This window comes from Pezoporus occidentalis, unplaced genomic scaffold (assembly GCF_034315485.1).
Source record: "Pezoporus occidentalis ecotype Australia unplaced genomic scaffold, CSIRO_AGI_Poc_V1 ctg11, whole genome shotgun sequence".
Lineage (NCBI taxonomy): Eukaryota > Metazoa > Chordata > Aves > Psittaciformes > Psittacidae > Pezoporus > Pezoporus occidentalis.
In genome coordinates, this window is record NW_026912886.1 from 1,452,532 (window position 1) to 1,479,660 (window position 27,129).

The window sequence follows — 27,129 nt, forward strand, 5'->3', positions numbered from 1 at the left end:
TTTCCATTGGCTGACTCAGGGCACCTGAGCCCGCGAGCTCTCTGCGCTGATTGGCCAATGCCGTGAGGCAGGCTCGCGCGGCAGAAAGCCGAGGACCCGGCGAATGCTCCGCCAAGATGGCGGCGGGGTCGCAGCTGCTGTCCTGGTGAGTACGTTTGTCCCTCCGGCCCTAACCCCGCGGGGCGCCGCTGAAGAGCAGGGCCCGGGATAGGCGGCCGCTCGCCCCGCGCTGGCCTCCGGGAGAACGCCGCACGGGAACCCGCATGCGCCCGGCGGCAGCGGGGCCGGCCTGCGCGCCCTCGCGCGGCTGGCTCCGCCCCGTCAATGAGGGATGGCGGGAAGGAGCTCAGTGTGTCTTGCGCTGAGGGGAAGCAGGGCCTGAGGCTGTGCTTCCCGTGAGGAGGAGTTGGCTTGCACGCTTATGGACGGTCTGAAATGAGGGGTGGTTAAGTAATGCGTGTCCACAGTATGGGTTTGGGGTTGCGGCGTTGTTGTGGTTTTAATACGAAGAGCCCTGCGCAGGCTTTTCCTATAGTAGTTTGGCTGTTTAAGCCTAGAGAAGTGAGTTTGGTCTGAGTTAGTTTATTCATGAGGAAGACAAATAAATCGTTCCTTACACCTTTCAGAATAGATTGGGAAGACTGGCATCGTGTAAACCCTGTACACTGGAAGGGCTGTATTTAAAACAAAATAATTAGTAAGGTCTGTGTAGAAGGCAAAGTTTATCGCCTTTCTGAAAATTTAAAAGCAGTACTGTTGTATTTTTCTCAAAATTCCAGAAGTTCAGCCCAGTGTTTGGTTTTGATTAATGAGCACCTGAAAGCATTGTATCTCCATGGGAATTTCTCTCACCAGACCTAGAATTTATATCTAGTATTTATAATGAAATTTTTACTTTTGGACTGTGAAGAATATGTGGTTTTTAGTAGGGAATTATGTAACTTCCATATAGAGGGAATGTGGAAAGACAGTAGATAGCTTTTTTCCTTTATTTTTTAATAACTCATTCTCATCTTTGTTTCTCAGGAACACGTGGGTCTGTGATTGTTTTGTGTATTGCAATGTTCTTGGGTTTTGTTTTTGTTTCATTATCAGGGATATTTCACCAAAAAATGGCAGTGAAGTGTTTTTCTCACATGAAATTTATGAAAAATACTCATTGGCTCCGAGCCTCGCTGAATTATGGCATTTATCAAACAGGTATATTCTGGTATATTATCATTTTGTGCTGTTGTCATCCGAGTAATACACACTGTTATGGGGGAAATCTGCGTGTTATCTGGCATGCCAGGATGTGTTACTGACGCCTTGGTCCAGCCATAAATGTGTACCTGTTGTGAAACCTCAGAAAGCAGGAAGAATCTGGGTTGGGACCTTGGGTCTTTTGTGGGATCGGGTGGTATGTGGGGGGTCTTGGAATGGGGTTTGGGTTATTTTTTGGGGGTGGTGCTTGTTGCTGCTTACATACCAAAGAGGGGTGAAGTTTGATGCACACTTAACTGGTCAGGGTAAGGATCCTGTAACCCATGAACCAGCCCTAATTCTTTTTGGAAATTAATTTTTTGCTGTCTGTCTGTGTTTTCTCACTTAGTAGTAGGCTGATAATAGTGTACATTGAAATCCTTTTTACTTGTATCTTTTGGAATTAGCCAGCACTCTAAACACTCAACACTGTCTTAGGTACAGTGGAGATGCAGTTAATTCCTTGAGTAATGAAGAGCCTGTGTAGAGTATTAGTTGAAGAATGGAAATGAAATTACGTGAACAGAGTAGGCACAGGCAGTTTTGATGTATTTCATTTTTCTGGAGTTGGAGTTAGCATTTGTTTCACATAGAGAAAGGCATGACTCATGCTGCTGGATTTCAGAAGTTGGAGGACTGTTCAGCCTATTGGCTTTTCAGGAAGTCATTAATCTGGTAGAGAGGTACAAGTGGCAAGTGTCTCATGGTGGATGAACCACCACAAAGAGTGTAGATGGAGACCAAGGTAGCTACTGTGCTCTAAGTGGGGAGCTCAGTATGTGGAAAATTTGTTCTGAAGGGGTATTTTTTTGTATATGAACTGACATTTAGAAATGTCCCTTTGGGGGGAATACCTTCTTGCAACGCATGAGACTATATCCCACATCTTTAGCTAGAAAAGGTTTTTCTGGTTCATCTCTCTTAGTGCAACTTTCTTTGAACTGGCAGAGATGACCACAGCCCACCCTCTCAGCTTGTTGCTGGGTGTTGCTGTGGGACCTCTTCCTTTAGATGATGTGGGAAAAGGGTTTCTGCAGTAGACATGGCTGAACTCAAGAGCAGGATTGAACTTAGTTTTATGTGGTAGAAGTGGGTTTATAGCCAGAAGAGAGACTGCAAACAGAAAAATTCAGAAACTGATGGAGCAGGGTTGTGTGGCCATACTCTAGGGGAAGAGAAATGGAACCTAATGGGGCAAAATGTGAAAGTAAAAGCTCAAGGAAATTCGTCCATTTTTATATTGGGGTTTTTGAGAGAAACATACACTTCAGGAAATATCTATCACCATAGAAGCTATGACGGCAGGTTGCTTCTAAAATGCAGGGGGGAAAATTCAAGCTGGTGGCTCAAATGAAGTATAATGCTGTAAATATGGATAGAAAAGCTCTGTAAGATTATTTTGTTTTGCACCCTGATGAAGACTGTGACAGCATTGCATACTGAAATGATCTTGATGTGCTGCCATTTCATTCAGTGCTGAATATAGCCAATTTAAGCTGCTAGAATTTCTTGATGTTCCTACATTGGCATATCTGAGTCAGCATCTTGTCACTGCTGCAGCTTAATTAAATTTGCCAGTTTGTGCCATGGGGATGGACACATTCTCGTATTCAGAGAGACAGCTGTGAAGTGTTATTAAGAACTGAAGATGTGATACTGCTGGGTTTGAATGGCACTGGAGGTGTTTTCTACTGCTGAAATCATATCTTAAAAATAAGCTTTTTCCAAGATCAGCAGTTAATGCTCATTTTGTTAACCTTAAGTATTTTCTCTCTTAAGAACAGTCATTTTAAATAGAGAAGCACTAAGATGGCCTTCATATACTGGTATTTTATTAATAACCAAATAAATTCTGTTACTTCTTTGTTGTTAGGACAGCTACCCTCCTTGCCTTAGCCCAGTATTATTATTTTGGCCGCTGATTTCAGCATTGTTTACAGTAGAAAATGAAACTCTTGAATTATGTACACTGTTTTTAGGAATTTCTTCATTGAAATCCAAAATTTCAGTGTTACAGTTAAGCATTTTTAATTTACTTCTTTTACAGTGAAAGAAAGGCTTTTTCTAGTTAAGTTGTTCTCCTTTACTGTAACTTTAATACATAAGCAAGACCTTTCTGAACACCAGCCATCAGTGAATGGTGAAATGTGGAGACTCTATGTTCTCATTCATAATGACTGTTTCTAGAACAAAGAGTGAGAGTTTCATATTTAGCTTGTCACCTCAATAGTGAGTATACAGACCAATACATACACCATTTTATAAAAAACCTTACTTTTTTTGTTTTTCCATCTTTCAAACCTGCTGCTGGCAGTCAGGGTTGGTCTGGTTGTCCAGGTGGAATTTCAGAATAAGAAAATTCCTATGATACAGACTAGGAACTGGAATAGTACACTATCTCACACTGCATTTTGCTGCATTTGCAGTTCAGGCAATTTGCATGATTGCTTTATTACTTGTAACAAATGTGTTATTAGCAAATATTTTTACACAGCAAATGTGAAAAGTGTACGGTCTTTTATTTACTGCTTCACTTTCAGAGGGGCAAAGAAAAATGAAGAGGCCTTGGCAAACTCTTCAGAAAACAAACGGAATTGTAGCGTGCAGGCTGCAGATCCACTTGAGGTGGAGGCTAAAACCGGAACTGATGGTCATCCTTTTCCAGAACCTAGACTCCCCTATCCATTTACCTCTTGTTTGACTCAGAAGGAGCAGAAAACATACCTTTATCTGATGACTAAGTACTCAAAAACCCCAAACCATTTTCAAGTTAATGCAGCAAGTCAGAGAGAATTATTCACGTATCTGGTAAGTGTGTAAATACGAACATCACAGAGGGAGTCAACCATTTTTCTTTTGTTACAAAGAGTTAAAATATAGCAGAAATGTTTTTAAATCTAATTTGTCATAATTAGCTTTTAATGTAGTATTATGAATAATAATAGTAATAATAATAATAAAGGTTTAAAGTATTCAGGATAACATTTTTAATATAAATTGAAAGAGGTTTTGGTTAGTTCATTGAAGGGAGGTGGTTTTTTTCTACATATTTTTTAGTAGTAGTAGTCTAAGCAACTGATGGTAAGAAAGAGTAAATCTTTGATAGCTGATCAGTCACCCACCCCCTAAAACCCTCACTTTTTTACAAGAAGAAAGTTAGGAGTTGACTTTACTGTGAGTTTAGCATTTCATAATGTCATGTAGCACCTTTGTATAATGTTAGGAGATGGATACCTTTTGATGTGATCTTTGATGGTACCCTGTAATAGGAACTTTCTTCATTAGCATGTGAGGGGACAGTCTGTGCTTGCCACATCAGTGCTTCTGGGAGTAAAAAGGCACAAAGGTCATATTTGCTGTTTCGTTTCAGCAATATTTAAATAGTGAGAGGCTATGTCTCTTGTTGGTAGGAAGTATCATTTTAGTTCAATCCTGTATAATGTAATTAATCAGCAAATGTTTTTAAGCCAATGCATTTGGTTTCCCATGCTTCCTTGTTAATGCTAATTCCTCAATGGGAATGTCATTCTTGGGCAAATCCCCACCTACTGTGGTGTTACTTAAAATGTAATTGCTTATGAAGTCGATGCTCGAATTTCTTTGTGGCTTTATCGTGTAAACTTTCCCCAACAATGTTTTGTAACCTTTCTTTTTATAAACCACAAGTGTATGACTAAAGGAAGCTTGCTGTTTGCTGTGGTCCTGTTTTGTTGGTTTGGGGTTATTTTTATTTTTTTTGTAAGGAAATGGGCCTCTACAAATTTTATTTTGTTACTTAAGTGAAACTCTGAACATATTCAACGACTTGCCAAATTGAGGAGCAAGTGGAATCTGTGCCCTCCCTCATACCATCACCTGTACTACCTCTCTGGAAGTTTTGCTGGGTACATACCTGCCTACGGGATTCCCTTCTGTCTTAAAAAATAGATTTTTTTCCTTCTCCCTCCAGCAAATGAAAGAAGTAGTAAACAGTGAAATTGCAGAATTTATGAAGTTTGCCCAAAATGCTGCAAAAAGCTGCGCCCAAGACTATGGTATCATCTCTGAAGATGCACAACGTTATACTGAGGTAACTACAAATACTGTGTTTAATTCCTTCTCTTCTTACATAATCATTTTGAAACTGAGATTAAGATACATAGCCGCTGCTCATGGGATCTGATATTTCCTGAACTTCGGCTGATTCCTGTTGGGATGAGGCATGAGAAGTCACCATTTCCTTGATGGTGTGCAACATGGCTTGGCCCACAGTTTGTTGTACCAATAACATACGATATAAGTGAGGTCTCTGAATACAATACTGACAAAGATTTAGTCATCAATTAAGTAAATGGCATCTTTACGTTTGGAAAGGGAGAAACTGCATCTGAAGTGTGCATTTATGTAAACAACCGCTCCTAAATGTACACTACTGGACAGAGTGTTAAGCTTTCCTGAAGCACAGTAGCATGCTACAAAGTCACTTTAATCAGAGGTTACTCAGGCTTTAATTATAATCTATTTCTACAGGCTCATGCTGTGTTATAAATACCTGCTTTGATGATTCTATAATCAAACATGAATGCAATTTCATATATCATTCTTGGCTTAACTGCACATTCTGGGAAAAGAATTCCAGGGTACATGCTCATTAAACTTTCTTATCAGTGGGTTCAGTTGCTCTTGCTTCTTTTCCTCGTAGTCTCTCGCCTTAATTGAAATGGCCAACTTAAATACTTTTGTTAAAATTCAGTCTTAAGTAGTAAGTGCCACATCACTTTCTTTTACAGTATAAAAAAAAAAAAAGGAGAGTAAAGCATTTAGTTAAATTCAGAAGGACTGTTTCTATTTCACCCTAACACTTTTTGTTACGTGCTTTTTCATGCCCAAGATAACTTTATTGTTAACATACACTCTTTATGTGTGAACCACAAAAATCTTGCTTTTTTTTCTTAAAAATTGGGTTTGGCTTTGTAATTTTATATCTTCTGTCTGTTTTTCAAAGCGATTTTGTCATCTGGTTACAAAATGTGTCTCCAAAGTTGAAGTTGATCTCCTGAGTTCAAAATGAAAGAGGCAGGTATTCTGTTTTAAACAATACTTGCAGAAAAAAAACTCATTCTAATTACTAAATAAAACCTAAATGTTTTAAATGCATAATTAAGGTAACAGAAAAGATTATCTTTAGACATGAATTAATGTCTAAAGTTGACATGAAATCAAGTTTCAACACATGCATGTTTACCTTTGTGACTTTTACCTACACCTGATGTAATCTAGGTAGTAACACAAAAATACCTGGTCCCTCTAAAAGCCAATTCAAACTGGAAAGAAAACAATTACTTCGTTTAGCACAGTGCTAAAACATTTTCTTGTTTTTTTAATGATGGGTGTGAGCCTGTGTCCGTACATTGTTAGCCTTGCATATGAAGGGTTGAGGAGAACTTAGAATATGTTTCAGTTTTGATTTTAAAATTATTGAAATGTACTGGTGTTTAAGTTTTTTAATACTGTCTCTAACTGGAAAAATTGAACAAGTCTGTTATGAGTAATCTGATAAATATATCTGTGTTCTCTACAGAAAGTATATGCAAATGCAAGTTGCAATTGCAGGAACAACTTTTAAATGGAATTCTTATGAAAAATACAATTGCATAAACTTCTTCCTTTTTATGTTAGGAATTACTGTGTGCTTGTATTGGACATGTGAAAACGCATCCTGAGTCTTACACGCTCCAGGAGATCATAAGCATCATGGGAGGAAAGTTTCATACTCAGTTGACACTTAGGCTGGAAAAAAATCTTCTTGCAATGGTAATATCATGGGTAGAAGTACTGGTTTGATGTTCTTTTCAAATAAGTAGAATTACATCTGGATTGTGTTACTCAAGTATTCAGGTTTTTTTAGAAGTGTTTGGTCCTTGAGTTAAGGGTTATATTTTATAACTGAAATTGTTAATGAAAATATTACTGCAATTATTTCCATAGAATCATAGAATAGCTTGGGTTGGAAGGTACCTTCAAGGGACATCTAGTCCAACCCTCCTGCAGTGAGCTGGGACATCTTCAACTAGATCAAGTTGCTCAGAACCCCATCCAACTTGGCCTTAAATGTCTCTGAGGATGGTGCAGCCACCACCTCTCTGGGCAACCTGCGCCAGTGTTTTGCATCCCTCATATGTTCCTCACATCCAGCCTCACAACTTTTTTAGTGTGAAACCATCACCCCTTACGTTACTTTGACAAGCCCTGCTGAAAAGTCTTTCCCCATCTTTCTTAGAGGCCCCTATTTTGGTAGTAAGGCTGTTAACACCCTTCACTGTATGTTTCCAATAAAAAGATTACATTAATAGTGGGGCTTTTTTTATATAACACTAACTTTATAATGCACCTGCATAAATTCTTAATATTTTTCATTTAAAGAAGTGCAGTGCTGGGTCAGCATGATTTCAGTTAAAGCTGCTTTCTGATACTGCTTGATTTCTTCAAGGGAACAGCAAGACGTGGTAAAACAGATTTCCCTACCATGCCTGTTCAACTGCCCACAGATTATAAAACTGTAACAGGTATTATAACTCCAGAAAAAAAGGCTTCTATTATGCACAATGTAAGTAACCTTTTTATTGTCATTTTTAAGGCATATTTTGTAGAGAAGAGCAGTGTGGTCCTTTGTATGTAGCAGCATCAAGTTTCTTCGGGTTTCTTTTTCCCTAATCTTGCATTTCTTGTAGCATAAGAACATACACTGTGTCAGTATTTGTTTAGGTTTTCATTTATAGCAATCACAGTGCCCCCTTCAAAAGTTAGGTTGTAGCCTTTTGGACCCTCTTGAAAGGATTTCTTATGTTCCCTCAATTAAACATTACAGAGGTCCTTAAAAAGGAACACACTGTCTATGACACCTAGAGATAACTGTTTGTTACAGTATTGTTCCTCTTAAACTTTGCCTTGCAATTTCTAAGCTGGCTTCTGTGTGTATGTGTGTATAGACACATGAATGTATGGAGGTGTGAAGGTTTCTGGCACAAGAAAGAAGTCCTGAGTGTAAGAAGAACTATTTTAGACTGTCAAGTTTTCTGAAAAGGTGATTAGGTTAGGTTACCTTGGGAATTTCTTTTGCTGAACAGCATAAACTTGATTTCTGAATTGAACAGTTTTTATATTCCAGGCCACCTTGTGTTTTCTTCCACAGAGAAAATCAAAGAGGTTTTCATTCTGTAGAACTTGGTTTTATGTGACTGTTTATTCCTGCTAATTTGTTATACACTAATTTATGGAGTTTGTTCACATATCAAAACCCAAACTTTCAATAGAGCCACTGTGGTTGCAAAGACTCTTTTTGCTTAAGAAAGTAGCAGAGGTGACACTGCAGAATGATATGTGGCTAAAGAGATGTTTTATCTATAAACAGAGAATATATCTGATGATGTCTCAGGTGGCAGAAAAAAGAGCATGGCTAGATTTTTCTTATTTCTCTCTTATGGTCCTCAGTGCTCCTGGGCTTCTGTTGTCTTCTCGACATTCTCCCACCTCGTGAATATTCCCTGCCTGCTCACTTCCTGGAAATTTGTACTCATAATGTTTAAGAAATTTATCATTTCAGCTCTGAATTTGTAATCTGTGTGGGGTTGTATTTGTTCTAAGATATCTTACATATCTGTAATGAAACAACTGTGCAGTTTTAACTGTAATGGTTGATGTCTTCATTGTGCCATTACTTGTGAGAAGATCTGTAATACATGTGTTGTTGAAGCAGTTTTTTTGTTCTGCAGTGCACTCCCATATTTCATGATCATGAACCTAGTAATTCAAAGTAATAGGAATGAACTGAAAAATACAAGTTAAGAGGACATTTTCTCCTGCTGCAAGGTGGATGCATAAGATTGAGCCAAAAGCCTTCAGGGGAATTAGTTGCCTTTTCATTTGGTTCTGAAGCCTGGCACTGTGTTGGTGTTTGGGGGAGGACGGTATTGAGTGTTTAATCCATGTTTGGGCTTAGGCGTTTTCTTAAGTATTTAGATTTTTGTGGGTTTATTAAAAACTTAAAAATCTTAATTTTTTTCTGTTTAGGATATTAGTTCAGATTCAAATGCAGAAAAACTTGCTTTGAAATACTGTCCTCAAGTTGTTTTAAGTAATCAATCGTTATTTACTTTACTGAATAATCATGGACAAAACTACAAGGAACAATGGGAAATTCCAGTTTGTATTAAAAGGATCCCTCTTGCAGGTATAGTATGTTTTTGCTAAAAAAAATACGGTTTTGTCCTTTAAGATCTTTATATATTCTCTTAATCCTTTTCAAGCAGACTGAAGAGCAGGAAACTAGAAAACCCAGTAAAACCAATTGGCCTGGGGAAGTGTGGGAAGGTAGAAGGTAGGCTGGTTTAGTTCGTGCAATAATAAATAGTTCAATTTTGGTTTGATTTTGAAAAGAAAGCAGCTGAGGTTAATGAAAATGGGAATTGTAATTATAAGCTCAGATGTTTTACCTTTTCTGAAGCAGAAGCACTCTAAAATGCAGCTGTAAGAAAATAGTTTCTTTCAAGTACTTCCATGTTTTTAATTTAAGGAATTAAAGTAATATAGTTTGAATGATTTAGTTAACACATCTTTAAGGGCAACAACCTAAAGTGAATGGTTTCCATCTCTTTTCTGGTAAGGAGTCAGAGACCTCTGTGTTGTAAAGAAAAATGTTTAATCAAAGTTATCATAAAAAAAATTAAAACCCCCATTGGTATAGGTTGCCCTTTGCTGAGGAGGCCTGATAGCAAGGTAATTCCATAGTTTTCTACACCCTGTTACTGACAATAGCAACAACCTCTAGAGGTATCATCTCTAACATTAACATTGAATTTGGACGTACAGCTGTTTTCCATTTAGGGAGGAAAAAAAATCAGTTAAATATCTTTTTGCTTTTCAAAACCTTGAGCTCTGCTCCTTGGAAAGAACACAACTGCTTGAAGCTGTTATCAAGTGAACTGATTTCAGTAAGCTAAAAAAGAGAAATTCTGAGGTTTTATGGAAAAACAAAGAGCAGACATTTTCTGTAATTGAAAGGACCTAATTACATTCTAGAATAATGAATAAATAATGAATGTCCATGGAGATTGCTTCTCCCAATTGCAGCAGGAAATGTTTTGAATAAGCTGATTAACTCATCTGAATGCTACACTTTAGTTATCAAATACTCCATCAGGAATCTGAATATAGATTTCCTCTTGTTACCCCTTGTTGTTTGTTTTTTTTATTACTAGGTTTTTTTTCATTATGAATATTTATAATGGCTGTTGTCTTGGAATGTCCACGTTATGTGCATTTCACATGAAGTTGTATAGCAGGGCTAGTAGTAAATACACTGTCAGGTATCTACAGATCTTACAAATTTTGCACTTTTCTACATGACATTATCCATAAAGATATGCTCTATCAACTTTACAGTTTTTAAACTTTTAGATCCAAAGTTAATACCTAAAGAGCATTCAGAATATGTTAATAATGTGTAGCACTTCTTGAAGGGTTTCTCTTCTTCCACTTTCCCTGTAACCCACCTCTTGCATTAATTGTATCTTGTTGCATCCACAGATTATTCTTTTTCTAAAACAGTGATACAATGTTCACATATGCCTTTGCTTTCTGTATAATACTGGGCAGGACATCATTATCAATCTGTGGATGATTCAAAAGTAAATGTGTTAAGGACTGAACAAAAGACTGGGGCAGCAGAGGCTGGACATAGCTACTGCTTAGAACAACTATAAAATATGGTAATAACTTTTGGGCAGTGGGACCTAAAAAAATAAATAAAATTGAGGTTCATTAAAGGAAGAAAAAAAAACTTTGAGGAAAACAGAATACATCTGATGATGCAATGCAGTATAAGGAATGATGCATCTTAAATTATCATTTTACTAATTCTCTATTTAGAACTGCATTTAAAATATGATTGACTGTTAATATGCAGTTTATTGCTACTGCAGGATCCTAATAATTCACACTGTCCCTGGATATAATTTTATTTTCTATCGCTAGTGAGCAAGAGGGTAGTTTTTCATTTCCTCCACTATGAATGTGGAACTGATTTGACCATAACTGAAATGTTATTTTGTTTATTTAAATTTTACACCAGTCTTTTTTCCTTTCATTTAGTATGTACTTAATCTCTCCCTGTTCTTGAAAAGATAGCAAACCAGCTAAAGTGGTTTATGTTGATTCACCTCTGCTGAGAAAAGAAATGGCAGTAAGAGAGAGGAACCAGATCTTCCATGAAATTCCTATGGACTTCCTAGCAACTAAAAAGTCTTACGTTTCGATTTCTGATGTATCGATGGACAAACCAGCTGAAGACAATCTGTTTCAGTGGGATGTATGTAGCTTCACTTCTTGTTGAAAACAAACAAAACCAAAAGCCTGTGTTACAATTCCTTAGTTACTTGTTCTGTGATAATGAAGGAAATCTTAGGTTTCCTGTTGGTAGTTTTCTACTGCTGAGTTACAGATCCTGTTTTAAAATGTCTGTCTAGTTCCTTTAAATGCTTCTGTTACATCAGCATCTCAGCTTTAATGTTCACTCATTAAAATGTGTTTTGATCAGTTTATTTAAGTGGGAAAAGTTCTATGTACTTTATTTGTCTTTTGAAAGGCCTTTCAGTTCCGAGGACTTCAGGTATTCCACATTAAACTTAGGAATTTTTTCCCTCCAATTACTGCTTCTCTTCTCTCTCCCAATAGTCAAAATATGGATAGTAGAACATTTTTCATGTTTTCAATGTGACAGTGTCTCATTTGTAATATATTGTTTCTTGGTTGGTTGGTTTGTTTGTTTATTTATTTATTTATCCCTCCCTATGTTAAGATGTCTTCAGATACTTACCAGTACAGGAAGATTCCTCTTCCAGATGACACGGGGATGGACTTTGATGGTGACGTTACAGAACTGGAAACTTTCGGAGCAACAGTCAAGCTCTCAAAAACTTCCAAAATGGAAAGCAGTTTTCCTACAGTTAGTAACACTGCTGAAGTTTCTGAGCAAGGAGTTTCAGCATGTGCCAGCACACAGCTCCCGTCATTAGATGGCATTGTGTGCTTGGGCCTTGAAGAAAATTCATCTCATAAAAGCTTTAATTCAGAGGAGCTAGGACTGAACAAAGCACAGCATGTTATGACCAAAGAAGTATTGGACTGTGAAACAAAACTGAATACTCTAGCTAATGCTGTTAGTTACAAGAAAGAGTCTGATACTGCACAAAAAAATGAGAATTGCACTTCTTTGTGCAGTAGTGACACAGATGAAGAGTGTTTGATAATTGATACAGAATGTGGAAACACTGATAGTTGCAAAACAATTGTACCAGACACTGTTTCTCATACCTTAACAGAGGCTGCCAAATCACCCTCCCCTACCCACATTCCATTAGCAAACATGACTGATTGCTCAGATACCATAGGTCAGGGAAAAAGTGCCGCGAGGAGGGCTACAAGAAAGTTCTCCAAAGAATTTGATCCTGTTGGACAGATCTTGAAAATGCAAACTGAACTTCTCAAATCACCTTCCCGAAAAGCTCATGAACAGCCGGTAGTGAGCTGTGATAACTCTAATGCTGTGCCAGCCCATGTGCCTCAATCTCCAAAACCACTGGTGACCTCCAGCACAGAAACTCTGCCAGCCCCTGCCTCAGACCCCAACAGCTCATCTAGAAGTACCTGGACTTGGCTTTTTCAGGGACTGCCAAAGAGTAAGTAAGTGTGCTCATTGTGTAAGGAGTAAAATCTCAAATTTTCAGTAAAGTTTAACAGCAAAACATTTTAACTCCATCATCTGAAGAACATCCTGCTAGTACCTAGTATTTAGAGATGTGACATAATTGTTTGGGTGTTTTTAAGTTGGTTTACATAAGTTTTTATTTAAGGAAACAAAAGCATTTGGTAGTAAAACGAGTTGCTTTTCATCAGAAATTCAAATATTTGAGTAGTCTGGTCTGAAAAGATAGTTTGTTGTCAATGAGCAGTGGAATTATTGTACATTTTCTGTAGAAGAACAGTTTAATCAAATTATGCAATTAAAACTTAAGAGAAAGCTTGAAATTTGCGTGTTTCAAGTTCTGAGACTCTTAATTCAGTTGCTGTTTCTTAGCTCCTGGTTATCTGTTCCAGGAGACTAATGAGGACTCACTTCAAACCACCTCACCAAGTTGTCAGGCATTTAGCAGGAAATTGAGCCTGTGCTACACCCAGATTTCAACCAAGAACTAGAAGTCTTGAAGATCCTAGGTTCTGTGAACTGTGAGGGTTTTTCTCACATGCCTGAGCTGCTTCTGAGCTCTGTACAACTGAAGTTAGAAGCACTTTATTGTGTTAGGTAAATTGACAGGAAACCAGGCAAGTTGCATCAGGAGATAAACCCTTTCTCAAATACTTAATTCCAGTGAATCAATGCTTTTTGATGGAAAAAAAAAAAAAAGTATTTTGCTGGTATTTTCTGACTATCTGTGCATTTCATCACATAGGAATTAATTAATTACTTGATCTGTAGTGGAAACAGCACAATTAACTCTGTTGTAGTTGAAGTTGTGTGACCACTTCTAATATTCTTACTGTTTTAACTGAATTTTAGTAGTTACTAAAAATCCATACGTCCTCCCTCAGTTTGAAGGTTTGAGCAGTATGGTACTCTTCCTTTTTCTCCTCTTAAAAAGCCAGAATATGGAATTCAGATGTTAGTTAGCTAATAGGGGTTTTGGTTTTTTGGTTGTTTTTATTTTTTATAGAGACATTGAAAGCAATATTGCTAAGAGGCTGTGTGACTGCAAAGGAATAGAAAGCTTAATTCTACAAATTGGAAGTTTCTATAGCAAGTTAATAAACCTCTCTGCATGTCTTTTTTGCAGAAAGCCAAAACTGAGTTAAATATTTTACTCACAGAAAATTATTTCTGGTCACTTGGGTGATAACATCTCATGCAGAGTTTATGTGCATCTTTGAAAGAATGTATACTGAATTTAATGTTATGTGTATTTATTCATAGCACCACAGCCATACCTATTTGTAGTTGTAATTTTGACAAATGTGTGCAGATAAAAACCAGAACCGGATAAATTTTCAATGAATAACATTAAACAAGTTGGAGTTTATTCTTATTTATTTTAAATGATTTGTTAAAATATCTGTAAGGGATGCAGGGATGTTTGTTAACCTACCTCAGAGCTGCGCTTGGAGATCTAATAAATGTTTCTTTTGAAGTTGAAGCAAACTTGGTTTGGAACAGAGGTTTGTGCTACCATCCAAACCTGAGGCTCGAGTTATTTCAGTAACTGGTAAATGGATGGTGGCTCTCAGGAGGCAATCATTGTAAATAGAATTTTTCTTTCCTTTGTGCTAAGTGGCTGTGGCTTAAAAAAACAGCCTTTGAACCCCGTTTGTACCAGAATGGAGTCACACAGCTCAGTTTGAGTAAGAAATCAAATGATTAGGATAAAATATAGTGGAATACTTAAAAACAGACTCCTTAAAAGTCAAAGCAGACATTTTCCAAATTATAGGGGTTTTAATACAAAGATTATTTCTTAGGCTTATTGAGACTGTTTTCCCCCCAAAATCATAGGAAACAAAACAGATCCCATTAAAAAGAAACACAAACCACAAGCAAACAGAAACCCACACAAAAAAAACCCAACCAATCAAAGAAACACCAACCACAAAAGCTGTTGGCTTCATGGCAAAGAATGTGCAAGTTTGTAATTCTCTGTTTTATTTATTTTCTGTAGGAAAGCTGCCAAATGAACTTCAGATGCTTGAGGAAGACCCTTCAGAGTATAAAGCACCTCAGGATGGCAACCTTGTGTATAAGCTGTTCAGTTTGAATGATCTGTTGTTACTTGTACGGTGCAGCGTGCAAAAAGTTAAGTCATTGCCACGAAACCGTAAGAAGAAAAAAGGCCAAAAGGTACAGGTTTTGCTGTTAGCTTTGTTGAGTTTGTTCTAAACAGTTGTGCTCAGCTGGCATCTCTGGTATTCCCAGCCCTTCATGGCATTTGTGTTTTCACTGACAATTAGTACATTTAATTGTAACTACAGTGTGTGTCTTCTTTCAGTAAATATTTGCTATAGGAAGAGAGGGAAGAATAATTTATGATTTCTTTAAACCTACTTGATTAGAAGAGAAGCAAGTTTGATTCTGCATTTTGTACCACAGCTGCATTGCAGTAGTATGCATGGCTAATTATACTCATGTAAACTAATGTCAGTTTGAACTATTCTTGAAAGTTAATGCAGTAATTAGGGTTCTAGCCCGAGGCTTTGAGAATGTTCATGATCATAAAGATCCTCAAGCAGGAGGCAGCCTTGCTGTTATACCTAGTTAAGCAGAGAAATAGGAAATAAATTAAACAACAGAGGGGGCACATTTAAAGATAAAAGGAGATCCTATTCATTCTGCTTGAAAAGATCATGGTGTACATCTTAGCAAATTGGTTTTGTTACAGAATAAAATGCTTTAAATGCAGACATCATCCAAATATTACTTGTAACATCAGGAGAAGGAGAGCTCATTCTGGAATCCTCAGTAATTTATTATTTTGTCAAGAGTCCTCTGAATTATTCAACAGATCTGATGCGGTATTCCCATCCCCAGAATACCAGAATTGTGGTAGGCAGGCATTTTGTGACGTGTTTATGTTCTGTTGAAATGGAAATAGATCTTTGTAACTTGGATTACGTCTAAGATTCTGTCTCAGAAACTTATTTTGAAGGAAAGCCATGTCTTTGCTATTGATCCACTGATATAAATGCCTGTGAGTAGCTGCTTAGTTTGTTAATCAGAAATTGATTATTTCTTTTTTAAAATCTCTGCTGGAATTTAAACTGTGATTTGTCAGTGATAAGAGGCTTACATTTCTCTGTTTGTGTTAACATGCAAAGGCTGGCCTCTGAGCTCAAATGAGAGGCCAAGCATTAGGTTCTAATTTCAAATGAGATTGTGACAAGGGGAATAAATGGCAGGATTTCAGGAATAATAAGCAAATGGAAATATATTAATGTAGATCCTATGGAATTCCTGCAGAGGGCAGTGGAGCACACAAGTGTGAACTTCAAATTAACTTCTGCAAAAAATGACTGAATGGCACAATTAGATTGTGTGTAAAAGCTTGCCCAGGCATTTCACCTTCCTCTACAGAGATGCTCTGTAGTCTGAAGTTTGTATTGTGCGGTTCATAGAGCAGGAGCCATCACACAAAATCTGTGGGATGGCTTTGTTGCTTGAGCTGTAATGGAAGACTATGCTGATTGTCAGCTGCAAAATGTAATTCAATTGTGGATGTTTTTTGGACAGTGAGTGATGATTTTTCTTGTATCTTCACTTTTATAGCATACACCAATATTCTTGTTGCCAAAACTAGAATATCAAGCCTATTATGGTGTTGAAGCTCTTACAGAAAGTGAAGTATGTCAGTTGTGGACAGAAAGAATGTTGCATTCTGAATGCTTATTTTATGTTGGTAAGTTCCATGTGTTGATTTTTGCTTAAGAAATGTGTATGAGTCAATATTCACAGAATAACAGAAGAGAAAAATTATTAAAGGTATATTCCATACGTCCTTATTTATTTTAACTTTCCAGTTTTGGTTTTCACTTTCATCTTAGAAGCGCTTTGTCTAAAATTTCTGTTGGGTGGTGAATTAGGCTATTTCAACTTTGGATTTAGATGAGGAGCATTCAGTAATCTTTGTTTTCAGGAACTCCATTTATTTGCCTTTCAAAGACAAATGTACCTCTAAAGTGTAGATTTAGTTCTCTAAAGTTAGTAATCTTCATGACTTAAAGTATCTTTGGACTTGGGGAGGAGAGGGGGTTTTGGTACTGGATATTTTTCATACGCAACATTATCACAGGTCTGGTAAAAATATTTCTTGATGGCATGCGAGCTATATATTAGCATTTTGTGAAATCATTTTAAATACATTTGTTATTACATACCAAAATAGACAGCGGATCAGATATGTGGCTCAGAGAGTACTGATTCCTTGGCCTTTGAGGTTGCAGTATAGGAAGAGGTCAGATGTTACTTGTTTGCCTTTGAAAACAGGCAATAGTGTTCATATTTCTACACTGATAACATGCAGACAGATAAGGCACAAAAGAATGAGGAAAACCAAGCAAGATAGGGCTGAACCAAGTTCCATCGTTCAGAAATAAGAGATAGTGCACGCTTTAAAAACAGTGTACATGTGTCTTACGTCTAAGGTACTGGAGATAATTTTCTGGCTCTGCAGAAAGGAAATTCCAAACGGGAAGAAGAAAAAGACAAAGAATAAATTTATTGAAAGCATCTTTCCATAGCTGTGATATTCCTCAGGAGTTCTGAACACTGAATGATCTTACCTAAACACGTTTTCCAGGTTTTCTATTGTCCATTTCTAACTGATCCATGAATTTAATTTCCTAATACATGATATGGCTTGAAACATCCCTGTCAAAGGGATGGTCTTGATAGTCCTGTCCTGTATTTATGCGTCAGATGGAAACAGGAGGCAATGTGATAGAATTTAGGAATGAGAAGTAACATACGTTCAGTGAGAAATAAGCAGGAAACTACAGATCTCATGAAGAAGTGATGACAGTTGTAATTTTGAGCACAGAAAATAAAAAGACAGTAAAGCAGGGATAAAATCATGGAAGTGTTATCAGGAAGAAATTTTACTTGTGAAGGCCATTTATTCAAACTCACATAAACCATGCTGCAAGCTAGGAATGCAGCATTACAAGGGAAGTTTCACTAACAAAATGTCCTGAGGAGAGTACTGTATATGTGTTTGTACAATGACATTTTAAATGTCAGGAAAGCTTTTTATGTCTGTTAGGATACATATGTTCTGTAGAGAAATTAAAATGAAGCATTTAAAGAATGTTGCCAGATTATATTAACAACCCTTTTAATATATGGAGAGCTCTCTGATACCAGTTATCTTGTATGAGAAAATCTGCAACAAAATGGTTAGTCAGAAGGTATTTTAGAGTGTATTTGGCCCTTACTACAGACTGAGGGCAGCCCTGGTTGAACACGGAGCAGCTGTGTTCTGAGTGGGGACTGTTTTTTACGGTTGTTATGGCAGCAGTTGTGGCTGTGGTTGCCTAACCTTTCCACTTGGGCACTCAATTACACTTTTGCTGTTAGAGGCCCACATCAGAATACTGTTTTAGAAATGCTGAGTCCTCTCTTTCCTAATTTTTTTTTTTTTTTTTGCCTTCTATCATAGTATTTTAAGGTTTGTCTGAAATCTAATGTATTTGAGGTGACAGTTTTTCCACTTGCATTAATCTTTGTCTGATGTCCGTATTTGGTGGAAATTGTTCCTACTTTTAAATTTTAAAAGCAGCATTTGCTGTGGTTTTTCCTTTCCCTAAAAAAAGTCATCATAAATTGATACTGATGTACACAGTTCTCTGTTTCTAGTTATATCTCAATGGACAGTACTGAAGTACTGAAGCATTTGTCTCTTTAATAGCAAGCCCAACAGTGTACTGAATTGCACAGAAATGAGTCACAAGCAGTGTGAGGAAATAGTGAAACTGGAGAGAGCGCTAATCTGCTTACAAAGTACACAAACTGAAGGAATGCAAAGTCTTATCTAATCTCCCAACAGTTACAGGATACTTAACATACGGCTTGTGCACAGAAGTTTGCAGACAGCTCATCCAGCAAACACCCCTTTTTATAGAGGCTCTGGGGAGTGGAGGAGGCAGGCTGCATGCTGCAGGAGTTGTTCTAGCATAAACAGCCATTCCCTTCTGATACAGAGCTTCCTCAATAGATACCTGCTGGCTGTGAAAGGGATATGGAGCCTTTGGCTGACAGGCTTCACTGGCCTGGCCTTTGACAGGCACTTTCTTTCTGTGGGATTGAGAAACACTGGTCATTCCAGTGTTGTTTTTCAGCTCTTAGATGTGCTTCTTCCAGAAGCAAACCCTGGGATCCACAGGAGCTCTCCTTCTGTGTGCTCTGAGGAAGCACGGGATGGCTGTGGGTTGGCACTGTTCTGCACAGTAAATCAGTAATGTGCAGTATGCGTGGGGCAGGCCCCCTCCCACCCCTGCTAAAAAAGTCTGCTACAAATAAGAGTTGGACTCTCAGCATGTCACCAACTTCTGATACTGACAGAATATGTGACTAATGCAGGTAGGCAAACTGGGGACTGCAGATTTTTGACACTGCCATGTAGTTTCTAATAGAGGTAGGTAAAAAGATGTGGAACTAATTGATCCATTTTATGAAATACCATCCACCATGGCTTTTAATAGGAAACTGTTGTAATTCTAGTTAGAGATTTTTCCTGCTCTGGTTGAGAAACAATGCAAAGTAGTTGTGAAATTCAGCCTTTCAGTTGTATTTCTGGGAGCTGTGAAAAATACAGTGTTGCAAGTGTCCTGATTTAGTTAGATGGCTCTTTGTCCTTAAACTCCAGGGACCATTCTTTAAAAGTGAGGATATCCCTGTTTTGTGGACAACTTCTTTTTCACTAATCTGATACCTGAAATAAGACTACTGCTATCATGTTTGGTGTAAGCAGACAGGCAAACTTCACTTGTCGGATTGTGTTATAATTTTAATTATTTTAAGTGAAATATTGCATCCTATAATAAAGGATTTTTAAAATCAGTAGAGCCATAGACTTGCTGCTCTTTTTAAGTATAGCCTACAGTATGAGTGTGAAAGTACTGATCAACTGTTTGAAAACATTACTAACACAGTACTTGCCATTTGTGTTCAGACAGTTCTGAGACTATATAGATCCTAAGTGAAGCCTCTAAAATGGAAAGTTCTGAGCATGTAGCAGACCTCACTGTTAAATTGCTAAGGAGTTCTTGAATCTTGAAAAAACTTCATTCACTGTCTCAACAATCTTACATTGCCAAATAAGTATGGATGTGAAGTTCTTTGGACCTTAGTCTGCTTCCCATAGTTGTCCAGCAGTGCTCTTCAGTGTTGTATCGCTGTGGCTGAGGGAGGAATTCCATAGCTCAGCTCAGTGACTCAGCAGTGCTGCTAGCTCAAGAGATGAGAAAGAAAATGGGAGTGTAATGATGGCTCCTGCAGGAAGTGCAAGGAGTCATCTTAAACTGAATTTTTTATTGAGTACATTCTCAAAGAAAGTGGTGGTGGTTTGCACAGAGGCAGAGATGCTATCATCAAACAAACTTGAGTGATATCCTCCTCACACCTTGCTCAGTTGCTGATATAAATCCCCTTGCTACTCAGATAGGAAATCCTGCCTCTGCAAAAGGAGTAATCTCTGTGACATGTTTCCCAAGTATGATACTGGTACTTGATCTAAGCAGTAAATAAAGTTGTGATAAACTTTGCTGATTAATAGAAACATTTTATCCCGATGATTATTTACTTATTTGCATTAAGTGCCTAAGTAAAACTTGCTGCAGAAAGACTCGTTTACCTTCACTTGATTAGGATGATACTGGCCTTGAAATAAAGATTATTTAAAGGTTGGAAAGAAGTACTTACTGTTATGGGTAACTTACTCAATGTCAAGTGTTTCAATCAGTCACTTGTCCCCTATAAAATACACTAATAGAAATTAGGTATGAGTAGTTAGTTTCCCCAGCTATGCTATCAGTGAGTTTAGAAATTAAAAGGTTTCTGGTTTAGGAGAGGCTGATAAGGAATAGAGAGCACAGATTTTTTTAATTATTATTTTAATAATGACTTCAAGTTTCTTTTCTTCTGGTCAGCTATGAAGAATATTAAATCTAGCTGCTTAGTCTTGCACCAAATACTGATATCAAGAAAAGTAACAAATGTACAGTGCTTAAAAGAAATTAGTCGTCCTACTGAATTTCAGATTTATTAAAATTAGAGTTCTTGCTAGGTTGTCTTACACATTGCAGAAGTTGATAATAATGTGTAGCTTGGAATGTGAAATGCTTTCGTTTAGCTGTTTGAACCGTACAACTGAAGCATTTATGCTTCCTACAAGAGCAGATTTGTAATAAGGTAGTAAATTCCACTGAGGAGGTTGCGTTTTATTGTGCTGCCTTTTCCTCATCCTCCTTGTGGGAGTTAGAATAGAACAGATTTCTGGGAAAACTCTCATCATGAGGTAGAACCTGAAGCTAAGGCACAGCCACCACATCAGTGCATAAGCTATTCTAATGATCTTTATTACTCATCAAGTGAAAACATGGGCTAAACTGTTCTTGTGAGCCTTTATTTTAAAAACGTGATGAGGAGAGCTTTGAATTGCTGCTCCTGGCTATGTCACAGACAAGTAGTATGTGACAGTTAGCCAGGACCAAGGCCTGAATTGTAAATTGTCATCTTTCAGGTGAGGAGGGAAAAAAAAACAACCAAGAGATGAAGGTACAGAGTCCTCAGAAAATCAAATAACACAATTGCTCATGTAACACATAAGAATAGAAAAATAAGTATATTAAACTCGGAAGTCAATTTGTTGTAAAAGGTGAGCTTTCTGTCTAGTGAGGAACCATAGCAGTAAGAATCAAAAGAGCTTGAGAAGACATGAATGAACTGATGTCAATGGCAAAATGAGCTTGTAATATCCCAGACAACCCCCAAAATGTAAGATGTGCTGGAATCATGGGCATCCCCCTTATTGAGAAAGCCCACATACAGACATCTGTACTGCAAGTGGCTGGATATTTTACTTTCTGATATTGTGCAACACTCATAAACACTTTCCACTGTTCTGTGCTGTAAAAGAACAAAAGGTTTTTATTCCTTTTAAAGTACATTAGGTTGCAAATCATGGCTTTGTATTTTTGCTCTTCTATTTTTAGTGTGTTAATGCAATTAATATTTTTCAGGCCGTATTGATGCTTTTACATCAAAGCTTATTATGCTGGAAAAGATTTCTCCAGAAACTTTAAGGGAAAAAGTTGAATTGATAAAGTGAGTATTTTTAGTTGGTGTTTTCCAATGAATCTGAAACTCTCATGAGCCTCACAGGTTACTACATTTGTCATTGTTTTCTGGTTTACAGGCCTGCAAATTCACTGAATATACTTCATCATATTTTGAAGAAAGTGTCTGAGTAAGTGCTCCATTCTTGTTCATTGTGTGCAGCATTACCTAGCATGTCTGAGTTCTTTTGTAGAATGCTTGTCTACTCTTTGGTTTTTATTCTTCAGATACATGAAATGTTTTACAGATTCTTTTAGGTCTAGCATGGCATAATGCAGTGCTGTGTAAAAAAGTGTGTTTAGGATTACATGTTTTGTGTAAATGACAAAGAATAAGAACTTGATTTTTCTGAACCACTTAAGAGACTGGACACAGCTGATGAAATAGTTCACAGGAGTGAGCTTTAATACTATGCATGTGGACTAGCATTTAAAATTTGGACTTCTAGGTTTTGTTAGTCTTGTTGCTTAATCTGCAGAAATAATACTGTTTGTGTTCCCTTCTGCTCAGCTTGACTTACAACAGTGTATGTCTTTCTAGCATGTTGTAACTTTTCTCTTGCACCTTTCTGTATTTAGCTACTTCAAGGCTTTCTGACTGCAGGCTTCTTGCACTCTGTATGAAACCTCTTAATTTGAACTACAGAAGAGTTTTCCCATACTTCAGAATTTGCGTAGCTTTGTGATTGGGGTTAAGATTTTTGATATGAGCAGTTAGTTGACATTTGTCTTCCAGAAAGCCTGTTTAATCCTGTGTGCATTTAAAGCACACCTGTGCTTTGTGTCAGTGTCCACATATGCATTATGCTTTGTAAGGTACTGGGTGAAGGATTAGTTTGCCAAATATGAGTAGTTTATAGTGTATGCTTAACTATTTTGTTGAATATCATGGCAATCTGTACATTGGTGATAAATAAGTACATTATGAATACATTATAAATACATGAATCACTATGTATTTATTGATACAGTTTAATTCATGCTTTTTTTGTCCATGGCCTTTTTAGAAAACAGGGACTGTTAAGTAAATATCTGAAGATGTTTCTTTTGGATGGAGAACTTAGTAGCTATCCTGAACAAATTAAACAAAAACATTTAAATAGTATTTTTCATTTTGAACTTTTATCTTTCTAGTTTGCAGGAGGGCTCTTATTTACTGAGTCATGCTGCAGGAGATTCATCAGTTGCAATTTACAAGAGTTCACTTGACAAGACGACAAGAGCATCATATAACTTACATAAAGCTCATTGTGATCTGCCTACTGTACCTGCCACTCTTTCAGTCCCATGGGTGCCACTAGATCCCAGCCTCCCTTTACCCTATCACATCAATCATGGAAGAGTTCCATGCACCTTTCCACCTGTACCCCAGGAAGCCATGTGGAAACAGAAGGTCAGTAGTTCTCTTGGTGGAAAAGCAGATAAGCAGTTTTTGTTGCTGTTGTTTTTTAGTAAAATAGAATTTATGATGGGAAGAAGAATGAATTGTCTGCATCTTAAGAAACTTTTGATAGAAATTTTGTGGAAATTTTTTAGGAGTACAGCCTGCTTTGTAATTTATGCTGCTGAAGAAGTGATGCTTTGGAAATTTCCCAGAGATCCCACTGTCAGCTCTAGCATTATGAACAGGTAGTACACCACTTCAGAAGTAAGAAGTTTTTCAAGCATTATTTTTCTTCAGCACAGATTTACACATTTATGTGAAAGCCACATGCTAACTATGTCTAGCTTAGTGGACAATGAAATGCTTTTTAGGCCCAGTTTACATGTTTTAGCCACATCCTGACTTCATATGAGGTAAAATAGAGTTCCTCATTACCTTATAAACTTCAGTTTCTGCCAGAGGAAATCGAGGCACATAGGCAAGAAAGGTGGCAGGAAGAGAAAGTGTGGCCTCTGAGCCTGGCTGGAATGACAAGGAGAAGGCAGTTCTCTGAAGGTAGTTGTACATGCTTGTGCTTAATACAGATTTAAGATTATTAATTCTAGTTTGTTTGGGGGTTTTTGATTTATTTCTTTTTCTTTCTTCATTTGTGTCTAGATGACTGGGGCGAAAGGACAGTCTGACACACCCTATGAGGGAAAGCCAGTAGCTATGGAAACAAAAGGCAATCCTGCTAAGCCTGCTAGAAATGAAGGTGTGGCTGCAAAGAAGCTGAGGAGAAATTACTGCAAACAAAGAATGATGAAGAAAAAGTGGAAAATGAAGAACAACAAAATGCAACTGAAGTAGGAATAACTGAACCATGCTGTGATAAATCTAGCCTGGTATAGGACAGGAGAAAACAAAAAATCTGGGGCTTTCTTGCAGCTTCAAAGGAGCCAGAACAAACTGGCAGGGGAAGTGGCTCCATAGCTGAAGCATTCTGTAAACCTTTAACCCTTTCTTACCTCAGTGGACACATTTCTAGTGAAAATGTCAAATTCAGTCAAAGGAAAAAAGAGGAAGTGTCTGCAGCTTTGGTTAGGGGACAGAAGTGTCTTCTGTTGGTTTCATGATTTTTGTAGTAAAACTGTGGCTTGAAGAATGAAGCAGTGTTTGACAGCAATATCTGATACCACGTAACAACAAAAAATAACTTTTCAGCTTTCTTAATTCGTCCAGAATCACTGTAGATTTTTATTCTGACACATTTTAACATTATGTTTTACTTTGTGTAATATGTATAAAGGGAACAACTTGGATTTAGTTACTTAATCCTTTTAACACACAGTATCTCCCACTTTTAAATTACTTTTAAAAATACATTTTCTTTTTAGGACGGTGTAACAAATGAGGTTTAGCAAACAAAATCTATATTTATTTGAATAGTACATGCCATAAATTTGCACTAGGAAACTTGGGATTACAGCTAGACAGGTAAAAAGAGGTATTTTTATGCTTCCCCAAAGCAATTTCCAAAAATTGTTTGGATTCTCGTGTGTCCTCAAAAATGAATATTGCAGTTATTTACTGTATTACTGCACGGCCATAGCCTAAATCTCATATTAGATTGCACATCGTGTCCCTGCCCGTGGGACAGGTGATTGCACATGGTGTCCCTCACAAGAATAGTTAGGGCTAGGGTTAAGGTCCTTTCCAACCCTGACTATTCTGTGATTCTATGCAGTAGTACTTACCTAAGGTATTAAGGTTTGCTTGGAGGAACAAGCGATAGGATCAAGGCCGTGGTCAGTGTTGCAAAAACCCAACCAGACTATGCTGTGCATCAGCAATTTGTTCCAAATTTAGAGCCAAAGTGACAGAGTAAAGATAGGAAAAGGGAATACTTACTGTCTATGAAAAGGCCAAGCAATGTGATGACATGAGGTTTCCTGCTGAATATGAGTTGTGTGGAAAAATTAAAGCCATTTTGAATGTTGGCATGTAACCATGTTGTATTGTGTGATATATAACTAACATGGTTGCTTGTGAGTGAAGATTTCTTTGCGTTACAACTGTTTTCTGGTACATATTTTCAGAGTTTCATCAAATAGACTTTCAACAGAAACAGTCCTTGAAACTGAGGCTCGAAAATGATATTCACTGTCATTACTTGTGGTTTGTATTTGTTTTCTGGATTTCTGCCTATATTGTCCTCTATTAAAAGTATTGAATTTAGAAAAGCTTACGAATTCTTGAAAGCCATGAGTTCAGTAAATTCTTTCCCTTTTTTTTTTCTTTTAAACAACAAAACCAACTATTTTAAAATGTCTGAGCCAGTTTTTGTTTGGATGATGTTCTGGAGAGCTGTTGGTATGGATTAACTGCTTAAATAAAAAACAAAGGCCTTACAGATGATCTTCCAAGTCTTTTGTTTCGACAAGGAAGTTACCAGGTACACACATCTGATCAAGTATTCTGCTCACTGGGGCTTGACATGACACGTTTTAACGTCAGGAAAATAAAAATAAGGGATTCAGATTGTTTACTCAGGTATACCTGTTGTATAATCCTGAAGACAGCTGGGGTTTGGTTTTGTTTGGTTTGGGTTTTTTAAAAGGAGACTTAAACAATGAATGTATATTAAACTGTTCTTTATGAAATACAATGCATTTCCCTCACCCTAACCCTCAGCATACTCACTGTTAAATATATTTATAGTAGTATTCAATTTGTTCTTCTTTTGGCCACTGCTTCTTTTCACTGCAGTGCTAACGCTAATGATGTGCTGAACTGGCATAGAGCTGTTTGCAAATGACAAGTTGTTCTGATTCAAAAGCCTCAAAGCACTTAGTGACCTCTCTTAATAGGAATATTTTAGTTGTGAGTCATTTCTGCCAGGTACCCAGGTCTGTGGGGGAATTCAAGGGATTTTCAGCTTCTCTATATAAAAACTTTTGCCAGACTCATGTGGAATTTAGTTTCTTCTTGCAGTTTTGTATGTTAGAAATGTATGGTTTAGTTGCCTATATGTCTGTATGCCTAAAAGACTTGCGTCTTTCTCTTAATGGTACACTATTATACTACGCTAGTGTACTGTTAATGATAGTATGCTAATTGCAGTTTTTTATCTGTTTAGGTAGGGAATCTGGAGTTTGTATACAACACATGAGATGGCTTTTTAATTCACTGTTATGTTTCATTTTATTGTTCTCTTTTGGGCTAAGTTGGACTGAAGTAAATTGCTCTGAGATGATGATTTACTTGTTTGAAAGACTTTGGTTTTGTTCTTGTACCATGGGTGGTGTACCAAGGTGTACTGTATTGATATTTGCATCTAAAAATCTGCTTTTTTTTCATGTAAAACCTATTTAAAGCAGTGATAGGAGGACAGGACAAAAGGGAAAGTGTGTTTATTTCAGGTAGTAACAGCTGAAATTTTAAACAAATGGTTGAATCAAAATAATTGGTAAAAAAATACTTCAGTAAAGTCAGAGGAGGTGCTGGATTGCTGGTTCTGTATAGACTGCTCCTCAAGTTACAGCTAGCTGTGGAGGAAAAAGAAGGAATACAGAGGAGCCTAACTGTTGTGATGCCACCAAAGTATAAATTCCTAA

At 37.3% G+C, this 27,129-nt stretch overlaps 1 protein-coding gene across 4 annotated transcripts; it reads left to right on the top strand.

Annotated features, from left to right (window-relative positions):
• Positions 1-49: 49 nt before the first annotated feature.
• Positions 50-25,923, top strand: ICE2 (interactor of little elongation complex ELL subunit 2). Of its 4 annotated transcripts, XM_062626419.1 has the most exons (15): positions 51-145; positions 1,096-1,200; positions 3,783-4,050; positions 5,192-5,311; positions 6,901-7,035; positions 7,712-7,828; positions 9,292-9,451; positions 11,403-11,587; positions 12,077-12,956; positions 14,985-15,163; positions 16,586-16,715; positions 22,054-22,138; positions 22,230-22,280; positions 23,284-23,542; positions 24,191-25,923. In XM_062626419.1, exons 1-15 carry the CDS (start codon positions 117-119, stop codon positions 24,380-24,382), a joined length of 2,895 nt encoding a protein of 964 aa, XP_062482403.1. In that variant the 5' UTR covers positions 51-116; the 3' UTR covers positions 24,383-25,923. The 4 variants fall into 4 exon arrangements, with proteins under 4 accessions (XP_062482430.1, XP_062482403.1, XP_062482412.1 ...); XM_062626428.1 differs by lacking the exon at positions 1,096-1,200 and having other exon boundaries at positions 57-145; XM_062626446.1 differs by lacking the exons at positions 22,054-22,138; positions 24,191-25,923 and having other exon boundaries at positions 50-145; positions 23,284-23,420.
• Positions 25,924-27,129: the final 1,206 nt, after the last annotated feature.